Source organism: Ranitomeya variabilis, chromosome 3, assembly GCF_051348905.1.
Source record: "Ranitomeya variabilis isolate aRanVar5 chromosome 3, aRanVar5.hap1, whole genome shotgun sequence".
NCBI lineage: Eukaryota > Metazoa > Chordata > Amphibia > Anura > Dendrobatidae > Ranitomeya > Ranitomeya variabilis.
The window spans coordinates 742,150,830-742,174,258 of NC_135234.1; the positions used below are offsets into that span (position 1 = coordinate 742,150,830).

The window sequence follows — 23,429 nt, forward strand, 5'->3', positions numbered from 1 at the left end:
GCACTGGGCGGTGGAGAGGGCACAGTAGTTTCCCGACACCAGCCGCTTTCTCTCAGTGGTAGTGCAGTGGGGCCACACAAATGCCACAATGGAGCCTCTGCCTGGATGGGAGCAGGGCACGCTGGCGGAAGTCCTGGCTCCGGAAGGGGGTACGTGGGGGCGACACCCTATGTTCCCATCCGTTGTTTGTGTGGGGAGAGCGGACCCATTAAAAGGAATCTGTTGCCCTTGTGAGAGGCCAGTCCGATATGGAGGTTGCAGGAGTGGGTACGGGGAGGCGACACTCCGCGTTCCCGCCTGTTAATATTTTTGGGAGATCGGGACCTTGAATGGCCCCATCGCCCGATCAATCCGTGGAAAAAAAAAGAGAAAAAAATAAAATAAAGCCGGGGTCTGAAATCAGACTCTAGGGCCTATTACAGACACTAAGCAAGAACTGGTTCAGGATGGAGCCAGCAGAGGGTGTATACTGCAGAGGAAGAGTTACCATAACTTTTTTGTGTATTTGCCTAGTGTCCTCCTAGTGGCAGCAGCATAACACCCATGGTCCTGTGTCCCCCAATGAGGCGAAGGAGAAATGACTGTTCAAACCATGCACATGTGCACCCTTGGTATAGCAGAGCAGTTCGGTGCACCTTGTTTTCCCATCCATCTATACCTCGATCGACAGCTCTGACTTTACATTAGCCGGTGAACAGCAGAGAAATTATAGAAATTAAGTGGGTAGGAAGGTGAGCTGAACTGCTTAGCTACACCAAGGGTGCATCGAGCGCCTGAGCTCCATTACTGGACAGGTCACTGCCCCCGATAAAATCATCCCACTCCTCTTCTGCTGCCGCCTGAATCTGTACAGTGATCAAATCGCTTACAGGTCAAAATACTGCACTCTAAAACGAGTGAATGCAAGCACAACGTGCAAAATACAGTAACAATCCCCAATCCCCGGCCACCTCCAAAAAAAACAAGAAAAAAAAAAAAAACCCAACAAGTTAGCAATGATTCCAAAGAACAAAAACTTTAATGATGCATGGAAATTGAACAAATAACTTACATGACGAGAGAGTAAAAAAAAAAAAAAAAAAAGTTAAGAGCAAGTCTATATCATTTAATCTCCCTTTTCTTAACCCAGTCCTGGACATGTAAGCCTGCGGACGGGTCACTGCTCAGGTTCATCATGTACTTCTGAAAAAGAACAATAAATAAATGACACTGGAAGAAGAACACTTTGGCAAACTAGAAAAATCTGCGGTAACGAGAAATGGACCTATTGCTGCGGAGAATGGACAGGAGAGGACATCTCAGCGCAGGGAGAAATGAAGGATCCTTCTGTGTAACCAAAAAACACACAATTGCTATTCCCAGAAATCCTGACATTTTTTCCTATGGCAAAACAAGGTGCGAACTGCACCAATAGTGTAGAAAGATATGTAGATGCTATACAGGACTGCTTTAGATATGTGCCATGGTGTGTGGGGGATTTCATCCATTCCTGTGATGGGAATTAATTACAAGCTTATTACCTATATAATGCTTAAATTACTACAAGCTACCTAGAAGGGAATCAGTCAGGACGATTTTAGCAATCAAGCAAGCGGTAGGGCTGTATGAGCAACAGCGAGACGATTAATATGATACCACTCTTGTAGTAATCCGATGTGCCAGTGCTGAGAAATTCAAGATTAAAAGCCAAATGTAAATTATCCTCAAAGTGCATTGGGGGCGTGTCTGTGTCAAGTTCATTACCGCAACCAATGCACTTCCAGGCTAATTTGCATGTGACTTCAAAAGCTTGATTTCTCAGCACTGGCACAACAGATTTCTACAAGACTGGTATCGTTTGCATTGTTGCACTAGGAACTATTCAGCCACGTTGCTGTTTTCAGTATCAAAATTGTCTGGAGAAATTCCTTTTAATGAGTTTATTTAGGCAATGAATCGAGAAACAAGGTTGGATGAGAAACAGCAGCATAAGGAGTGCGGCGGGATCCTTTTTTCTCCCTTACACAACTCCTCCAGGGAGAATTTTCTCAAAGGAAATCGCTACAGAGATAACGGCTTAGAACATCGAGTTTCAGAACTATTGGTTATCCATATGAACGCTCGCTCACTTTTAAAGGGGTGGCCCAGAATTAGGAAAAAAAAAAAAAAAGGGATGACTTTTTCCAGAAACAGTATCTGGCATTGTGGTGCATCTACAGTTCTCTCAACTTCAACACTAAGCCTAGAGACAGAAGTGGAGCAGATTTTGGAGGAAAAACATTTTCTCCCTGCTTTTTTTTTTTTTTTTTTCAAACATTGGACATTCACTGTAACCTTGTCTTGTGATCAAGGACCCTTGGCGTTATCACTTTTTGTGAACGTAACAAATATACAAGATGTATGGCAATTTAAAGACACGGGAGAAAGAAGAAGAAGAAAAAAAAAAAAAAAGTCGTGTCTACGTATTGAGATCTCCTCCTTGCCATAGCATTAACATTGCAATATAATATGCCGTCTGAAAAAAAAAAAAAAAACATTGTTAATTGTGCGAGGTGTAATGGTTACAATACAGATATGAGGTCTAACCCAGAGTAGTAGTTTTTTTTTTTAATCCAAGACACTCGCTGGTGCACAAATAAAAAAAAAGTAGTTTTGCGTATGTAAGTGGTATTATGACGACAAGACGTCAACTTCATGGCTTAAAATAGTTGTAACCTGGAAAAAAAAAAAAAAAAAACCAAAAAAAAACCCCACAACTTGCCAGCTCTGTTAGGCACCATGACAAACTCTAATCTGGATTAAGACAAGTGTAAACTTTATCAGCACTTTAGAACAGAGTAACGTTAGCAGTGAGACCGGCACAGGATCTTTCCAATTCCAAGTGTAACAAGAAAACTTCAGTTCCATTAAAAACAAAAAAAGAAAAACAAAACAAAAAAAACAAAACATCGAAGGCTTCAGTAAAGATGAGCGTATTCTTCACTTTATGTTGGGGCGTCGGAAAAGTTCACTCATTCCCATTCCAGAATAAATTTTGCTATAATGTCGTCTGGCGAACTTTATGCCACTCAACGAATTCATCGAGGAGAACAGGCCCTGCGCGGAGAGGAGAGAGACAGATGGGTACAGAAAGGTAACACTTAATTAACAGTTCAAAGGCTGATCTAAAAAAGAAAAAAAAAAAAAAAACAGGTAAAAAATGATAAGCCAGAATTGCTGTTTCTCTGCAACGTGTTGCACATGAGCCTCAGTATGTTACCAAATAAAAATACCAGCAAAACAACCGCTCCATAAACAATACCTCGTACACCACCGTCATAAAATTGACACTAAATACTATGTTTTTTATATTTTTTATTTTCTCTCCACAATATTTTGAACCGATTCAACAAGCTGATGCAGAAATCAGTCAGTCAGGGCTAAAACGTCACAAAGTTTTCACAACTGTTTTCAAATTTATGCCAACTTTTTTAAAAGTGAGTGAAACTTTAAAAGGGAAGGTTTCCCAACATTATATTTTTTTCCTTCAACTGAAAAAATATTAAAAGGTCCTATATTTATTTAAAATATGAACATTTCTTGTATGGTATTAAATATGAAGAACTTAAAAAAAAAAAAAAAAATAATAATAATAATAATAATAATAATAATAATAAATAATTATATATATATACATATATATATATATTTTAATGGATCAAAACAATAGGGGGGGGCAGCTGCTAAAATTTGCCATGAAAATGGCTGGGATGTGCTCACTTGTGCGACGACTCCTCTCCGCCCCTTCTGGGTGTTTTCAAAAGGATAAGGCTAGGTTCAGATTGCGTTAGTGCAATCCGTTTAGCGCGAGCGCCAGCGGATTGCGCTAACGCAATGTCTTTTTCGGGGCCGCGTTCAGGGGTCGCGTTAACGTCCCCGCTCTCGCAGATCCCCGATCTGCGAGAGCAGGGAACGGACCTCTGGCGCGCCTGGTGCAAGCAGCGTCCGAGGCGCGCTACAAAAGACCGGCACATCGCTAGCGCGTGCCGAAAATGACACGCGCTAGCAATGCGCTCTAACATTGCCGGCAATGGGAGCGCTAACGGACGCGGTGCACGGCGTTAATTTCGCCGTGCAACGCTGTCCGTTAGCGCTCTCCCATTAACGCAATGGGAACCTAGCCTAAGAAAGGATGAAGTTTAAGATCACAGTGCAGAGCAATTTTTTGGCGACTGCAAAGTGATACCGAGATGTGTCACAGAGGACGCCTAGCCTTGCCGATTCTGTTCTGCTTGCTTTAACAGGCCAGATCGGACTGGCCGCACAGAGCCACCCACCGGGACGGATGGGAATGGCCGCCCACCGGGACGGATGGGACTGGCCGCAAGAAGCCGCCCACCGGGACGGATGGGACTGGCCGCATGGATCCGCCCACTGGGACTGGCCACACGGAGATGCCCACCGGGACGGATGGGACTGGCTGCACGGAGCCGCCCACCAGGACGGGTGGGACTGGCCGCACGGAGCAGCCCAACGGGACGGATGCGAGCAGAACGTCAGCCTCGAACAATCAGGACCCAACTGTATTACATTCAGAACCTTAGTTAAACAGTGTGACTAGTTGACAGACATGCTGACTGTTTCCAATAGCAGCCAGCAGAATTGCACATTCAAAAAGATACACAGGTGACAAATCAGAATCGATAGAGTAATGTGTTTTTTTTTTATAAAGAATCTCAACTTGCTAGACGACAAAAAAATTCTAAAAATAAAGACAAATGTACAAGATATATTCCACAACTACTCACAGGCCCCGTCTTCATCGTAGTTACTAAGATCGGCACTGACTGTGCGGCTGAATTCTAAGACGTTGTACCACTGGTCTTTGTTCATAACTCGGTATTTTGATTGCTGTGGAATAGAAAACGTGAAGCTATGCTTTATAAGAAAGACTGGTCACCTCTCCCAACACGTCTGTTTTAGTAAATGATTTGTTAAAAATGCAACAATCGTGGATCATCTGTTAGTATACGTCTGTGTTGTGCTGCCCCCTCTGCGACTCCTCGGGGGTGTGTCCCTGCACAGTACCACACTGGCCAATCAGACACACCTGAGTCACCAATCACCATATTGATTTAGATATTACCTGGAGCAATAACAGAGGAACAGAACAATGCAGAATTCTAAGAAAAGAGGTTATTTCATGGTGAACACAAGTATTTACTAAAACAGACATGTTAGGGAAAATGATTAACTTTTCTCTTTTAAGATTCAAGTTAATTTTTACCAATAACTAATGTCTGACAGAGGGGTATCACAGACGCGGCTAAAACAGGATATCCTTATTATGATGAAGACTAATACAATTTAATATAATTGCAAGTTTCAAGATCTCTGCTTGCAGTCAATGAATGGGATCCAAATAATGAAGACTGTTCATGTGATGGACACACAGATGCACGGCTTATTTCAGTAGTTATCACCGCACCGTCTTGCAATCACCACGTCTCCAGGGCAGATTCTTGTCCAATGGAGGTAAACAATGGAGACTGACAGCCAGCAGAGAACAGAAAACTATGGATGTCTGGAATCTTGCACAATTAGAAAGTTGAAAGCTTCTAAAACCACACAACTTTGCAATTTATATTTTCTTATTTACTAAAAATACTCTCCATTCTCAAGTATAGAGGGATTTAAAATTCTATTGTGTTCTGCTCATCGCCAAGATTAGGGACCACCTCTGATGGCCACCTCTGATAGTCTGGGTTCCTAGGCAAGAAGCGTGCTTGCAATAAGTTTGATAGACAGCTTGTAAGTGCTGCTCTGAAGCTGGCTGGATCCAACCAGCCTTTGTCCCCTCAGATTCTGCATGGGAGAAATTAATTTGGGCCAGCAGTGCTACCATGTCGCTGGAGTGAACTGTCAATCTTCATGATTGCTAAGAGGCAAAGTGGTGGTGCGCTCCTAAAGCTAGAAGATTACGCAACCCCATTAAGCACTAAAAGCAGCAAATGAGTACAAAGTGCCCACAGACTTCTAGGAGATCCATCTGGCTGCACTTTTCAGAAGTTGCACTCTAAATGTGTGGCCCGAATATGTTGAGAACAGACGCAAAAGACACATTCTACTAGAATAAGCGTACTACCCTCCTACAGATCCTGCAGGGCGGCTGTAGGGGGCAGCGTCATCTCCCTTACCTCCAGATACTGAAAGAATACAGAAAACAACGGCCACGTTCTGCCTAGCACAAGTGCCAACATTGATTTCGCTGTATCCATGTCCAGACTCCGCTGGTCCTTATCCTACAAGATAGCAAAAAGTTATTAAAATAAAAGTTGAGTTTTAAAATGTAATATATATATATATTCCTTTATGGGGTTGAATCCTGGCAGCAAGTATTGTCAGGGTTCTCCAGGGTTAGGAGCATGCTTCTGGCCACATTCAGATTAGACGTGTTCAGCCTCGTTCAAGACACTTGTATTGAGCAAGGCTGCACGTGTCTAGTTGGCATGTGACCAAATGCATGCAATATGAAATGAAAAATCCTGACAGCGCGCACGGTGCATGCTGCGACGATTCACAAGCCTGCAGTCTCAGAGTTATTGCAGTCTTGAGCCCCAACCCTGGACAACCCCTTTAAATGTCATCAGATGTTCTATAACAGAATATAGTTCCCATTCTCTAGGCGAAGATCATGTTAGGCTGGCAAATTAACTACACTGACATAAGAGTCACAGGACTCTCAATAAGTGTAGAGTATCCGTGGATGCCATGTCCCAAATATGAAATTTATGCTTTACAAGCAGGTGCAGATTGTAATAAATCTTTTGGACCAGAATTGGTCTCAGAATCTGTTTCCTGTGAAGTCATTGGTCACCTTGCGATGGGTCCCCTTTAATGACAAACATACAGGTGCTTCTCAGAAAATTACAATATTATCAAAAAGTTCATTTCGGTTCTTCAATACAAAAAGTGAAACTCATTATATGGAGTCATTACACACAGTGTGATCTATTTCAAGTGTTTCTTTCTGTTAATGTTGAGGATTATGGAAATCTCAAAAGTCATTATCTCAGTAAATTATAAAGTATTCTAACACCAGGATGAAAAATTATTTTAAAATCCGAAATGTTGGCCTACTGAAATGTATGTTCAGTAAATGCACTTAATATTTGGTCGGGGCTCCTTTACCATCAATTACTGCATCAATGCGGCGTGGCATGGAGGCGATCAACCTGTGGTACTACTGAGGTGCTATGGACGCCCAGGTTGCTTTGATAGCAGCCTTCAGCTCGTCTGCATTGTTGGGTCTGGTGTCTCATCTTCCCCTTGACAATACCTCATAGATTCTCTATGGGGTTACGGTCAGGCGAGTTATCAAGCACAGCGATACGGTTTTTAACCCCTTAACGACCGCAGATACGCCTTTTAACGGCAGCAGTTAAGGGTACTTATTCCTCAGCACAGCTTTTTAACGGCACTGACAAATAAGTGTATAGAGCCCCCCAGCGTCGGAAAATCTCCAGGGTCTTGGCTACCAGGGCTAGCTGAGACCCCAGAGAACATGATTTGGTCAGTTTTTGCCATCCCCAGTCTTGTGATAGCCGTTATTTACTAAATAACGTCAATCGCAAATTAAAAAAAAAAAAAAAAAAAAAGGGCGCCGGTTTTCCTTTCATTTTGCTCTCCCTTGATATAACCTAGCATATCAGAGGAGAAATTGGGTCCCCTGTGCCCCCCGGCACCTTCTGTTCCGTCCCCCGCATCATCTTCCTGGAAGAAAATGGCGAGCACACGCGCAGTGGCCTGCCAAGATCTGCTGGCCGATACCAAGCAACAATAGGAATTTTTTCCTACTGGCTCATTTTGTTCACTGTGATAGACCCTATCACAGTGATCAAAATAAAACAAACAAACAAACAAAAAAAAGACAGTAAATAAACTTGTCATGCCCCTTAGATTGGGAAAAATAATAAAATTGAATCTCCCCCCCTTCATTCTTTGCTGTTAGGGTTAGGGGTTATAGCTGTGGTTAGGGTTGTGTTGGGGCTGCGGTTAGGGCCGTGCTGGGGCTGGAGTTAGAATTGGGGGGTTTCCACTGTTTGGGCACATAAAGGTGTCTCCAAATGCGACATTGCGCCAGTCATCGATTCCAGCCAATTTTGTGTTCAAAAAGTCAAACGGTGCTCCTTCCTTCCAAGCCCTGAGCTCAAAACAGTGGTTTACCCCCACATACGGGGTATCTGAGTACTTAGGAGAAAATTGCACAACTAATTTTGTGGTACATTTTCTCCAGATACCCTTGTGAAATTAAAGTTTGAGTCTAAAGTAAATTCTTCGTGAAAACAAGTTCATTTTTTCCTTCCACATGGCTTTAGTTCACCTGAAGGGTTAATAAACTTCTTGAATGCGGTGTTGTACACCTTGAAGGGGTGCAGTTTTCATAATAGTGTCACTTTTGGGTGTTTTCTTTCATATTGAACCCCCAAAGTCACTTCCAATGTGAGGTGGTCCCCAAAAAAAAACCCAGGGATTTTTGTGTACTCACCGTAAAATTCTTTTCTCGGAGCTACTAATTGGGGGACACAGACCATGGGTTGTATGCTGCTTGCCACTACTAAGTTAACAGAAAAAAGTTAGCTCCTCCTCTGCAGTATACACCCTCGTGCTGGCTCCCAGAGACCAGTTCGGTGCAAAAGCAGTAGGAACAAATAGTGACAACATAAAAGAGTACAACATGTCAACTTAAAAGAACAGGCAAAAGCCATATAAGCCATTAGGCTAACAGGGTGGGTGCTGTGTCTCCCAATGAGTGGCACGGAGAAAAGGATTTTACAGTGAGTACACAAAAATCCCTGTTTCTCCTTCGCCTCATTGGGGGACACAGACCATGGGACGTCCCAAAGCAGTCCCTGGGTGGGAAACAACACAAAGTATTAGGTTTCATGCAACAACTGCCTAGATGTGCGCCAATGCTGCCTGCAGAATTCTTCTGCCAGACTCGCATTCGCTGAAACCTGAGAGTGAATATAATAGTGCTTTGCGAAGGTATGTAAACTGGACCAAGTCGCAGCTTTACAGACCTGCTCCGCCATCGCCTGACACCAAATGGCCCAAGAAGCCCCCACCGCCCGATTTGAGTGTGCTCTGATCCCCGCTGGGATGGGCTGACTTCTGACCCTGTATGACTCCTGGATGGTGGAATGAATCCACCTGGCTATCGTGGCCTTAGAAGCGGCAAGACCCTTCCTGTGACCTTCCGAGAGAACGAACAGAGCATCTGTTCTTCTGAAGGATGCCGTCCTTGAGACATACCTTTGCAGAACTCTGACCAGGTCCAGAGTGTGGAGAGCTCTTTCAACTCTGAATAGGAGCCGGACAAAAGGAAGGAAGAACAATGTCCTTGTTAAGATGGAAGGACGAAACGACCTTTGGCAAAACGGTGCCCGGCAGGATAAGGTGACTAATTCCGAAACCCTTCTGATCGCCACAAGGAAGGCAACCTTCCAGGACAGAAAGGTCAGCGAAATGTCCTGAAGCAGTTCACAGAGGTTCCTGAAGGGCACTAAGCACCAAGCTGAGGTCCCAAGGCTCTAAAGGCATCCGAAAGGGAGGAGTGACATGTGACACCCCCTGCAGAAAAGTCTTAATTTGAGGTCTTGACGCAATGCGTCTCTCAAATAAGACCGATAGGACGGAGATTTGGCCCTTGAGAGAGCAGAGTGCCAACCCGGAGTCCAGACCGGCCTGCAGGAACAAGAGGAGAAAGACGACGCTCGTTGCGCCAAGCAAAAAAATGTCTTCCAGGTACGATGATAGATGCGTACCGATGAGGGTTTACAGGCACTAACCATGGTGGAAATGACCGGTTGAGAAAACCCTGCCTGGGTTAAGACCCAGGATTCAATGGCCACGCCGTTCAACACAGGGGCCCTAAGTTCTGATGGTAGATTGTGCCCTGGGAGAACAGATCGGGCCAATCCGGCAGTCTCCAGGGTATGTCGGTGACGAGGCGTACCAACTCTGAGAACCAAGTGTGGCGAGGCCAATCGGGAGCAACCAGAGTCACCGGGACTCCTTCCGCCTTGATTTTCCTGATTACTCTGGGTAGAGGAGGAAAAATGTACAGAATTCGGAATTAGCACCATGAAAGAACTAGAGCGTCAACACCGATGGCTCTTGGATCTCGAGACATCGCTATAAACTGGGGAACCTTGATATTCAGTCTGGATGCCATGAGGTCCACATCTGGGATCCCCCAGCGAAGACAGATCTGGTTGAAGACTTCCGGATGGAGCTCCCACTCCCCCGAAGGAAGACCCTGACGGCTGAGGAAGTCCGCTGTCCAGTTTTCCACTCCGGAAAGTGCACAGTGTGGTTGTTCTCTACCAAACAAAGGATGTGAGTTAACTGACATGGCCACCCTGCTGCGGGTACCCCCCTGATGACTGATGTATGCCACAGCCGTGGTGTTGTCTGATTGGATACGGATGGGGTGGGAGCTGTGAGGCAACAAGGCACGTGTCTGCTCAAGAGACATGCTACGGATCCGTTTTCTAGGTGCCCGACAGCTTCTAGAGTGCTTTCGGCTCCTGTTAACCGACTGATCCCGGCTTGGGGATGGTCCATTTACATCAGTCCTGCAAACGCTCCGATCCCTCGAAGGATCACGGAAGGATTCAAGTGCTTTGGCCAGGGAAGCCATGGATTGAGACAGAGATGAAGCCCACTCAGGGAGACTAGGTACACTGGGCTGGGTGGCGACGGAGGAGCTCCTGAGGGCAGTTGGGGTCACATGCATTGCAGAGCGGCAAACTCAGCCTTAGGAAACGCAGACTGGCAGGAGGAGCATGACGTGAAGAATTTAGCCATAGTCTTGTTAAGACTTTTTTAATGCCTTAGGCTGGGACATAATGTACCCTTCTATGTGGCCCTATAATATTAGGGGCTGCTGAGAAGAGGTACTGCCGAGGAAAGAAGGGGATACAGCAGTGAGGAGGATCCCGGAGGGCTTTAATCTGTAAAAACAGCGCTCCCTTACCCAGGTCTGTGTCCCCGCTCCTCCTCCTGCGTGGACCCTGTGCGACACTTGCTGCCTCTGTCCTGATGGCAGATAGAGTGCGTGCTGAGGCGGTCTGGGAGGAGAAAGATGGCCCCCGAGATTTGAGAGGACTGATGGGCGGAGCCTCCTCATCACGTCTTTAGCGTGGGCAGAGTTGGGGGTTGCGGCCTGGAACAGGGCCGAAGCCAGGGACTAAATTTGCAGTGCCGGTGCAGGGGAGAGCCGATGCACGCCCCCCGCAATGAGGATGGGTCCCCACTTACTCAGCGCCGCCCTAGACAGCCAGAAAGGAGCCCTCCAGCCCCGGCTTATACCCATAGAAGCTGCTGGGTGGCAGGTAAGGCAGCCTGCTGCAGGTCCTCCTGTGCTGCTGCTGGTTTGGACGGTGCAGGGATAAGGGGTAAAACCCAAACCCTCAATCCTCCATCCCTTTAGGAGGGAAGTGTAGAGCGACCGTCCCCCTCCTTGTACCATCCGCTTTAACAGTGGTGGTGCAGTGGGGGCTGCTCGGACGCCACGAGGTGGGCCTCTGTATATCCAAGAGGTTAATCCCCTAGGAAGGGACAGGGCTGAATGTCCGGCAATAGGCCTGGTTGGGGAAGAGGATACATGGAGGGGACACTCCATGTGCTCGTCCGTTGAAGGTGTGGGGAGATCGGTGCCCTTGAAGGGACCTGTCGCCCGTAGGAATCAGCTCAGGTGTGGCATCCCATGTCGCAGGAGAGGATATGTTGAGGCTACACTCTCCGTGCCCGCCTGTTGATGGTTCGGGGGGGGGGGGGGGGGGGGGGGGGAAGAATCGGAGCCTTGAAAGGATCCGTCGCCCATTCGTCCATTGCAAAAAATAAAGTCAAAAAGGTAAAAATAAAAAAAGGAGTTTCTGGTCTGAACAGCAGACCCATCCGTGTGCCTCCTATGGACACTAAGCAAGAACTGGTTCTCTAGGAGGCTGCAGGAGGGTGTATACTGCAGGGGAGGAGCGAACTTTCTTTGTATCACTTTGTGTCAGCCTCCTAGTGGCAGCAGCAGCAGCATACAACACGGTCTGTGTCCCCCAATGAGGCGAAGGAGAAAAATGGTTTTGTCTTATTTTGTGGGAAAAATGAGAAATCGCTTGTGAACCTTTAACCCTTATAACGTCCTAACAACAACAACAAAAATGTTTCCAAAATTGTGCTGATGTAGACATGTGGGAAATGTTATGTATGAACTATATTGTTTGACATCACTATGATTTAAGGGCAGAGAAATTAAAAAAAGGTTTGAAAATGGCTATAAGTTCTCCATTTTTGCCAAATTTGTTTTTTTTCCATCAATAAACACAAGTCATATCGAAGAAATGTTACTACTATCATGAAGTACAAAATGTGTCCCCCCAAAAAAACCAAAAAAAAAACCACACACACACTCTCTCTCTCTCTCAAAATCAGTGGAATCCGGTAAAGTGTTCCAGAGCTATAACCTCATAACACGACAGTGGTCAGAATTGTAAAAATTGGTCTGGTCATTAAGGTCAAAATTGGCTCGGTCCCCAAGGGGTTTAACCAGGTATTGGTACTTTTGGCAGTGTGGACAGGTGCCAAGTCCTGCTGGAGAATTAAATTTCCATCTCCAGAAAGCTTGTCGGCAGAGCGAAGCATGAAGTGCTCTAATATTTCCTGGTAGACGGCTGCGCTGACTTTGGTCTTGATAAAACACAGAGGACCTACACCAGCAGATGACATGGCTCCCCAAACCATCACTGATTGTGGAAACCTCACATTAGACCTCAAGCAGCTTGGACTATCTGTCTCTCCACTCTTCCTCCAGACTCTGGGGCCTTGATTTCCAAATGAAATGCAAAATTAACTTTCATCTGAAAACAACACCTTGGGCCACTGACAACAGTCCAGTTCTTTTTCTCCTTGGCCCAGGTAAGATGCTTCTAGCGTTGTCTATTGGTCATGAGCGGCTTGACACAAGGCATGTGACACTTGTAGCCCATGTCCTGGATACGTCTGTGTGTGGTGGCTCTTGAAGCAATGACTCCAGCAGCAGTCCACTCCTTGTGAATCTCCCCCAATTTTTGGAATGGCCTTTTCTTAACAATCTTTTCAAGGCTGCGGTTATCCCGGTTGCTTGTGCACCTTTTTCTACCACACTTTTTCCTTCCACTGAACCTTCCATTAAGATGCTTGGACACAGCACTCTGTGAACAGCCGGCTTCTTTATCAATGACCTTTTGTGGCTTCCCCTCCTTGTGGAGTGTGTCAATGACTGCATTCTGGACATCTGTCAGGTCAGCAGTCTTCCCCATGATTGTGGAGCTACTGAAACTAAGGACCCCTTTAAACGCTTAGGAAGCTTTTGCAGTTTTTTTTTGTTAATCTTGTTAATTATTTTAATTTACTGAGATAATGACTTTTGGGTTTTCATTGGCTGTAAGCCGCAATCATCAACATTAACAGAAATAAGCACGTGAAATAGGTCACCCTTTTTGTAATGACTCGAATATACGAGTTTCACTTTTTATATTGAAGAACTTCAATAAATAAACTTTTTGATGATATTCTAATTTTGTGAGAAGCACTTGTAGATAATATGACGTAATTTCACTGTAGTTTTGGGCCCTGGTGGACCAGGTGTGACGCATTTACTTACCCTAGCAAAATCAAAAGCGTATCTGTAAATATTCTTGAAGGCAGTGTTATCGTTCAGTTGAGCACGTAGATAATCAAATTTCCCCTGTAACTTCTCTGTGCAGTCACATCTTAAACACAAGAATAAAAACGCAAGTTATCAGTCTGGGCATTGGGCACATTTGGCTCATTTGACAGCCGCCTACCAATACCATCCTGTAAAAGCTATGGACAACGTACAACAAGAGAAACAAAAAGAAGTCAGTCTTAGACTTTTGAAAGGGGTAAAGAGAGCAGAGATTCAAAAAAACTTTTATATTTTAAACTATTGCCAAACCTTTATATTTATTCACCAGTCCCCTTATGGGACTTGACTATAAGATCCTTTGCGCTATAAACTGCAATAATTTAATATTACAGCATATGTAAAATGACCCCCAGATGAAGCTGGGTCGAAACACTTGTCATGGTGCTTCGGTGTAGGCCGATCTATTTCTCTGTCAAATCACCACAAGTGGTCGGTATGGTTTCTGCCATTTTGTTTGTTTAGAAGCTTTGACTTTATTATTACATTATATCAGCATTTGCTTCACCTTGTGACCATGTTTTGTAACACATTTTTTGTATCAGGAGTTTGGCCTTACATCAGGTTCCATTCTACTAATTTTTAATTGTCGTGCATATATTATATGAATGAGTGAGATATACCTATGGTTGTAATTATTCATTAATTATACATGGGGCAAAAAAACAAAACAAAACACTAGTAGGAAGTCTATAGTGTAAATGATTGTCTTCTATGAAACCCATGGGTTTCCCAGGAGTCCCAAGATGCCAGCCGAAGAGGCCTTCAGCAGGTCTTCCCCTGTAATAATCACCCATCAGCGGCTCGTGATCGCGTTGCAGAGGGTCAATGCACCTGAGCCCCCTCCATACCCCACGAACATGACCTGTGACGAAACTGCACATCGCAGATTATGAAGACGTAAAGAAGCTTTCCAAGTAGTCTTCAATAAAAACTTCCAACCATTTTACCTCTGAAGAAGGTTTCACGTCTGACCCGAGTAGATTCTGACGCGAACCAACAGCTTCATCGGAATCTATGAAGCTTTTAGTTGAGTTAGGAGACCTGGGCATTGTGGCCCGTATACAGACCGCGAAACAAGGACGTCTTGAATTCAACCCAAGTTCTGTCACAAATCCATAACAGCAAAAAAGGTGCCACAGCCATCTCTAACAGTGGAGAGGAAAGAGGGATAGGGCTGTACACAGTAGATCAGAGTGTGGAGCGGGAGGGAAGCATCCAAGTCATCAGAGAGGGCAGATCACAGGTTGTAGATATGGAGAAAAATAACAAAGGGTAAAGAAGTAGAGAAAAGACGCTATCCTGTTACATTAGCAGCAGAACTCTGGACAAACGATGAATTGGATCTCCAACTTCTGAGTACAAGAATTGAGTTTTATTTTACCTATTTTATTAAAATTACTTATAAATAAATTCAGTTTTGGAAGTTTAGGGACAAATTTGTCTCCAGATTCCTCCCCGATGAATTAAGAATTAATTGCCATATTCACTGAACTTACTGTAATGAGGTCATTCCTTTTAACCACTCCTCCTTTGTGAAAAAGCCCATATTTTCTGCTTCTAGTTTCCAAGCCAGAACTAACATAATTATCTGGAAAAGACAATAAAGAAAATAATAGAATGGTGTACAAAAAAAAAAAAAAAAATCCCAACTTTCTAATCTTTGCAAATGGCGGATGGCAGTTCAGTCTTCTGAGTACTGTGCTGCAGTAATGTTATGGAGCTTCCTGTATATTTATAAGATTTTAAATTTTTTTTTTTGCATTTCCCGTATCACGCTCCAAGGTGCAGTTTCCCCTACTACAGACATTAAAAGTCAGATTTGTAAAAGCACAAAAAGACCACATATATGGATAGTAACATTGTCATCCAATCTGCTATCAAATATAAGCAGTTTTAAGTTAATTTGCAGAGTTTTTCACAAACAAAACAAAACACCTGTACAACATCGCTTTTTGCTTTCCTTTGTCTCCCTAGGTGTGGGTTCTGAGCACAATCAGTCTCCTTCCCCCGCTGGCAGTATAATAACTACTTAATCTTTGCAGCGATGCTAATGCAGAGGCTATGCTGCTTTCCTGATTCTATTGGTGGGATGGATGACTACTGGCTATGGGAAGAGGGAGTGTGTGTGACCGGCAGCACTCAGCGCTTTGACAGATTACTTTCCTTTAGAAGCCATCAATGAAGATTCCTATTAAAATGACTCCAAGCAGAGATCTCGAAAACTGCAAGGAATGGATTCATGAAAGTATCACTTTTTATGCAATAGATTATATTTACTTACCGAAACTATAATGCTCCATTGGGATTGATATAACTACACTACTTACATTTTCTGGTTCAACACCAATGTCTTCACAGAATTTTTCCATAGCTTCTGGACCAACAATCTCATCTGGACCTGTCCATGTGGGGGGGGGGGGGGGGAAGTGTTAAAACAAACAAACAATAATAGAACATAAATATACACACAATTGTTAAGTATAGCTGGGGTACATTAAGTATTGGAAGTCAAGAAGGGGCCAAAGCCACCAAGGTGTACAGATATCTGCTATGAAGGTGCATTGACCACTCCGGTGCCAAGCGCGCAGCTTTCTCAGCAGATGGCAGCTAATTTTATCAGCCACCATGTGCCCTTAACAGCTGCGGGTGGAGCAGAGCTGTGTACCTGTTAAATCACACGGTTAATCTCTGCACTACACTGCCAGGGGGTGTGCATCCTTCCACGCTCCCATCAGAGCACAAGTGTAAATGATTGCGGGGTGCCAATGGGGGTGCTATAACAGCCGGGTGTCTGCTGAGAACCCCTGCTGCCATCATTACGATCCTCCTGTGAAAACCAGACCGTGGAGTTCTTAGAAGATAGTGATTTTAGCTATATGTAGCAGTGCTTTTGTACCGCTATATGTAGCACGAGCAATCAGATGATCGCAGCTTCATGTCTCCTAAGGGGATTATTAAATACAGTGTAAAAAAAAAAAAAAGTGAAAAGTAGTCTTTAAAAATATGAATAAAAAAAAAACAAAAAAAAAACACAATTTCAAATCACCCCCTTTTGCCCCATTAAAAATAAACCAATTAGAAAAATAAATACATGTTATATTATATGTATATTGTATAATAAAAAAAAAAAGTTTTGGCTCTGGGAAGAAAAAAAAAAAAAAAAAGTAATAAAAGTGTTAAGGAGAATTACTAGTAAAAAAAAAATAAAATAAAAAGCAAAAATCTATTCACTGTCGAGACTCAGACATTTGTGTAGATGTAAGAAGCAAAAAAAAAAAAAAGGGTTCAGATTATAGCTCTCCCTCTGTAAAATGACTGATGCCGTGATCGCTATTGTTATGTGGACCGGATCGGCGTCTGCATTGATCACAGACATCACAGCAGCCGATCGTGTGCACACAGCTCCTGAGCCAGTGCTGTCATAGTGCAGTGGGGTGTGTGATGGTCGCAGTGGAAAGAAACACAAGGCAGTTTCTACCAGGGCTGTGGAGTCGAAGTCCACTTTGGTGGAGGAGTTGGAGTCATGGAAATTGAGGAGTCGGAGGTTTGGCTTACCGACTCCGCAGCCCTGGTTTCTACCATACTGACCTGCATACTCGTAAAACCACGCCAGACACTTCTTGCTAGAAAACAGATCTTCGCCGATTACTCTATTTGGTGTCTGTGTCCTGCAATAACTGAGAGAAACGTAAAGAAGTGAATTCCCAGCCATGAAGCTGCGGTCGGAGTACAGCTCTAGAGGACGAGCCCGCACCTGGATATTCTACATTTCTTCATGTTCACTTCTTCAGGGGAAGAGGATTTTCTTTTTTTCTTTACAGGCATATTTCCAGAAGGCGATGAATGAAGTATAATGAAATACAGTGAAGTCTGCTGTAAAACAAAATCAAAAATTGAACTCTTGCCATAAAAAAAACAAAAAACAAAAACAAACAAAAACATTTGGCGCAAAGACAACACTGTGCATCACCAAAAGAACACCATACCCACAGTGAAGCATGGTGAAGAAAGCATTATGTTTTGCAGCTGTTTAATACCCGAAACATGGGCTTTTGTCACGGTGGAGAGGCTTATGAACAATTCTAGGTAGCATTCAATTTTGCAATAAAACCTTCAGGCCTCTGCTAAAAACCTGAAGAGAAATTTCACCTTTCAGCACAACAACCACCCTACACATATCTCCAAATCAACTAAAGAATGGCTTAGCCAAAAGAAGATCAAAAGTTTTGGAATGGCCCAGTCAGAGCCCAGACCTGAATCGAAGTGAAAATCTGTGGGTGACCAGAAGAGGGCGCTGTAAACAGGAGATGCCCTTAAATTCTGACAGATTTGCAGCTACTGCAAGGAAGAGTGGGCAAAGATTGCCATTTCTAGATGTTTTTACAAAATTAAAGCAGATCACAGACATGGCACAAAACTACAGTCAATTCAAATGGCAACTTTCTGGCTTTAAGAAACACTAAAAGAAATCAAGAACAAAAAGTGTGGTAGTCAGTAATGGTTACTTTTTTTAACCAAGCATTGGGAACAATGATGGAATCACTCAATTCTGAAGAAACAATTATGGATTTACCCTGTAAGTTTTCATACCCAAAAATGACACCTGCATCAAATTAGGTCTGCTCGTTATTCTGCATCTAAAAAGGAGTGATCACACGTTGGAGAGCTGTTGCACCAAGTGGACTGACATGAATCATGGCTCCAACACGAGAGATGTCAATTGAAACAAAGGAGAGGATTATCAAACTCTTAAGAGGGTAAATCATCACGCAACATTGCAAAAGATGTTGGTTGTTCACAGTCAGCTGTGTCTAAAATCTGGACTAAATACAAACATGGGAAGGTTGTTAAAGGCAAACATACTGGTAGACCAAGGAAGACATCAAAGTGTCAAGACCGATATGTCTCCAAAACAGGAAATGAAGAACAAAACAAATGAGGAACGAATGGGTGGAAACTGGAGTCAACGTCTGTGACCGAACTGTAAGAAACCGCCTAAAGGAAATGGCATTTACCTACAGAAAAGCTAAACGAAAGCCATCATTAACACCTAAACAGAAAGAAACAAGGTTACAATGGGCTAAGGAAAAGCAATCGTGGACTGTGGATGACTGGATGAAAAGTCATATTCAGTGATAAATCGCGAATCTGCATTGGGCAAGGTGATGATGCTGGAACTTTTGTTTGGTGCCGTTCTAATGAGATTTATAAAGATGACTGCCTGAAGAGAACATGCAAATTTCCCCAGTCATTGATGATATGGGCCAGCTTATCAGGCAAAGGCACTGGGGAGATGGCTGTCATTACATCTTCAATAAATGCACAAGTTTATGTTGATATTTTGGACAATTTTCCTATCCCATCAATTGAAAGGATGTTTGGGGATGATGAAATCATTTTTCAAGATGATAATGCATCCTGCCATAGAGCAAAAACGGTGAAAACATTCCATCAAAAAAGACACATAAGGTCAATGTCATGGCCTGAAAATAGTCCGGAGCTCAATCCAACTGAAAATCTTTGGTGGAAGTTGAAAAAAAATGGTCCATGACAAGGCTCCAACCTGCACAGCTGATCTGGCAACAGCCATCAGAGAAAGTTAGAGCCAGATTGATCGAGAGTACTGTTAGGCTACGTTCACATTTGCGTTGTGCGCCGCAGCGTCGGCGCCGCAACGCACAACGCAAACAAAAACGCATGCACAACGCTGCGTTTTGCGCCGCATGCGTCCTTTTTTTCATTGATTTTGGACGCAGCAAAAATGCAACTTGCTGCGTCCTCTGCGCCCGGACGCGGGCGCCGCAGGGACGCTTGCGGCGCAAAACGCAAGTGTGACGCATGTCCATGCGCCCCCATGTTAAATATAGGGGCGCATGACGCATGCGGCGACGCTGCGGCGCCCGACGCTGCGGCGCCGACCGCAAATGTGAACGTAGCCTTAGACACTCATTAAGTCCAGGCCTCAGAGACTGCAAGCTGTTATAAAAGCCAGAGGTGGTGCAACAAAATAATAGTGATGTGTTGGAGTGTTTTTTTGTTTGTTTTTCATGATTCCATAATTTTTTCCCTCTGCTTGTTCTAAAAAAGTAACCATTACTGACTATGACATTTTTTGTTCTTGATTTCTTTTAGTGTTTCTTAAAGCCAGAAAGTTGCCATATGAAATGACTCGTTTTGTGCCATGTCTGTGATCTGATTTTTTCCTACAAAATTAAACAACTGAATGAACATCCTCCAAGGCCGGTGATTCCATCATTTTTGCCAAGGGTTGTATATTTATGCAACTACATGGATATATAAAGTAATTAAAAATAAAAAAAACTTGGTTGAACGACGATACAGTCAGCATCTTCTCCTATGAGAAGTGGCTGCTGGTTTACTGGTGACTGTACGCAGCAAAGTTGCCTCTGCCAACAGTCCGAGAGAGCGATCACAGACCAGCGGCAACACCATACTGCCTGCCTGAACTGTCAGTCTTCTGTCGAGAGGCAGAAGAGAGTTGGGTTCCTGAAGATTAATCACAAAAAAACCCTGGTCTATATATATGGGCTTTATATGTGATCATCTATCATGGCAGCAGCACAACTGGGAAAGGAGGCAAACTGATTAGTCATGAGTAAGACTGCTTAGTGGAGTCGAAACGAGTCGACTTGGTCATGTCGACCATGCAAATTTTTCTTTTCTATGCACTATATTTTCTTTTGAAAAAGAAAAGGAAAATCCAGTCCTGTTGAGCCGCCGGGCTCAAATTTTTTCCATTGGCTTTGATGCGAGGCCGGTATGTGAGCCCAAGGTGGATGAGTATAGAGCAACTGGGTGAGCAGGAATCAAGTTTCTAAAACTGCAAAAGTACAAGAAGCAGACGTTTCCTCCCACACATTAAATATATGCACAGCACTTCTTTATTAGAGTGGATCTTTCTCATGATTACAGAAAAGAACCTGTAAACATCACTAAAAAAGTGTAAGCTCAATCTCTGTCCACCCGGCCTGATTGACAGCTCCCAAATGCATCTCATCTCTTCTGCTGCTTTACTGACAGCTCCTCAGTGTCCCTACTCCCTGCTTAGACCTCACACTGCTCGGTAACAGCCGTAAGTGTAAACTTGTGAGCGCTCTACAGCTGAGCTTATAAAATGCTCATTTTAAAGCGAGTTGTCATAAGGATTATATAACCCGAACTAATGGAATCCATGTAAAGGCGCTGTAAAGGTATGTGCACACGTCCGGATTTCTTGCAGAAATTTCCTGAAGAAAACCGGAAATTTTCTGCAAGAAATCCGCATTTTTTTTTTGCGTTTTTTTAGCATTCTGCAAGCGTAATTAGCTTGCAGAATGCTAAAGTTTTCCAAGCGATCTGTAGCATCGCTTGGAAAACTGACTGACAAGTTGGTCACACTTGTCAAACATACTGTTTGACAAGTGTGACCAACTTTTTACTATAGATGCAGCTTATGCAGCATCTATAGTAAAAGATAGAATGTTTAAAAATAATAAAAAAAATTAAAAAATGGTTATACTCACCCTCTGCAGACAGCCAATCTCCTCAGCGGCGTCCGTTCCTATAGATGCCGGTGTGGTTCAGGACCTTTGATGACGTCGCGGCTTGTGATTGGTCGCGTGAGTCACATGAGCGGTCACACGACCAATCACAAGACAGCGACGTCATCACAGGTCCTGAACCACACCATCTATAGGAACGGAAGAGAAAGCATGCACCGGAGAGGCGGGAACACTTCGGGGGCCATCAGAGGGTGAATATATCACTATTTTTTATTTTAATTCTTTTTTTTTTTTTTTTACCAATTATATGGTGCCCAGTCCGTGGAGGAGAGTCTCCTCTCCTCCACCCTGGGTACCAACCGCACATAATCTGCTTACTTCCCACATGGTGTGCACAGCCCCGTGCGGGAAGTAAGCAGATCAATGCACTCCTAGGTGTGCGGAATCCCCGCAATTCCGCATTTTTAATGAACATGTTGCTTTTTTTTCCGCGATGCGATTTTTTCACGGAAAAAAATGCAACATTTGCACAAAAAATGCGGAATACCCTGTAAATAATAGGAGGCATATGTTAGCGTTTTTTTCACGTTTTTATAGCGAAAAAAAAACGCGAAAAATCCTGAACGTGTGCACATGGCCTAAGGCGGAGTAAACCCTATCCTTCCTTGTAGAAATCAGTTTTGCTGATTTGGAGACATCCATTGTCAAATTGTATGCTAATGAGTTGTAAGTGTTGTCTCCCTCTCGTCTGTGACTGATAGATCCCTAAAGATTCGGTGACCTGCCTCTCACGACTCGGTTGTCAGATGGCACGAGACCAGGGGCTCCTTCCCTGTCCCTAACACTAGGAGTGGCGCCCTAGCTCACCCTATTCACCGGGTTACTTCTGAAGGTGAAGATGCCGGGGCCACGTACCTTGCCTTATCTCCAGTATCCACCCTCCGTCTGTTCCCTTCCCCCACCCAGGGAAGAGGGGAGCAGCCGTGCACCGCAGTACACCAACTTGATGAACAAGGCAACGGAAAATACCAGGAATACAATTATAAACACATATAACAGAAGAATGCAATGGAGAGTGGAGGATGGGGAAAAACCAAAGTAGGAGAAGGAAAGGGAATTATCACACTTACTAACCCAAGAGCAGTCACAGATAAATCCACCAACCGCCTTCTACAAAAACCACCTACTACTATCCTCCCAGCCATGCAACATAAGCTAGCTCTGACGAGGTGTGCCAGTTAATACCCAGATTATATAGGGGATAGGAGAGGTTAACAGTGCTCAGCGGAGAGCCCAGACTCCCAGATCTCCCAACATGGCCGATTAACCCATGTACTGCCAAAAGAAATCAACACCATTTAAAAAGAAAGTGAAGTGCTTCCTTTCAGCGCAGTAGTAAAAGCAATCAGAGGCTGTGGTCTTCTGGCTCCTCTCTGTCGTGGGAACCCCGTGACACTGCCATTGTTAGACTGATTTTCATAGTAAGTACACCAGCCATCAGTTCTAAGGCTAAGTTCACACTGCGTTAGCAGCAGCCCGTTCAGCACATACGCATCCCTCTAGCGCAGATAGAGCTCTGCTAGCTCTATCTGCGCTAGCAGTGACGGACCCAGAAACGCAGCAGCTCACGTCTCAGGGTCCGTCACTCAATGACGGCACATCGCTAGCGCACGCCCATTGTGGGCGTGCGCTAGCGATGCGTCCGCCATTGCATTCAACGGCGGCGTTAACGGACTACGTTACACCGCGGTGTAACGTAGTCCGTTAAACGGGTCACACTAACGCAGTGTGAACCCAGCCTAAGACCTATATAAAGAATTCAGTTTATACTGTGAAATGTTATGACTAGTGTTGAGCATTCCGATGCTGCAAGTATCGGGTATCGGCCGATACTTGCTGTATCGGAATTCCGATACCGGGATTCCGATACTCTTGTGGTATCGGGTATCGGGTATCGGAACAACATTAATGTTAAAATGTGTAAAATAGAGAATTAAAATAAAAAATATCGCTATACTCACCTGTCCGACGCAGCCGGGACCTCAGCGCAGGAACCGGCAGCGTTGTTTGTTTAAAATTCCCGCTTTTACATGGTTACGCGAAGTCCCGGCTTGTGATTGGTCAGGGCGGCCATGTTGCCGGGCCGCGGACCAATCACAGCAAGCCGTGACGAAAATACGTCACGGCTTGCTGTGATTGGT

At 44.2% G+C, this 23,429-nt stretch overlaps 1 protein-coding gene across 2 annotated transcripts in view; it reads right to left on the reverse strand.

Annotated features, from left to right (window-relative positions):
• Positions 1-994: 994 nt before the first annotated feature.
• Positions 995-23,429, reverse strand: part of DCUN1D5 (defective in cullin neddylation 1 domain containing 5) — a 29,360-nt gene continuing 6,925 nt past the window's right edge. For both annotated transcript variants that reach the window (XM_077298504.1, XM_077298506.1), the window contains 8 exons: positions 17,481-17,599; positions 17,315-17,403; positions 16,054-16,124; positions 15,223-15,314; positions 13,661-13,769; positions 6,156-6,260; positions 4,767-4,869; positions 995-3,075 (listed from right to left, as the gene is read on the reverse strand). In XM_077298504.1, the coding sequence (XP_077154619.1) occupies positions 3,017-3,075; positions 4,767-4,869; positions 6,156-6,260; positions 13,661-13,769; positions 15,223-15,314; positions 16,054-16,124; positions 17,315-17,403; positions 17,481-17,551 (699 nt within the window). In that variant the 5' untranslated portion in view covers positions 17,552-17,599 and the 3' untranslated portion in view covers positions 995-3,016. The remainder of the gene's footprint in view (positions 3,076-4,766; positions 4,870-6,155; positions 6,261-13,660; positions 13,770-15,222; positions 15,315-16,053; positions 16,125-17,314; positions 17,404-17,480; positions 17,600-23,429) is intronic.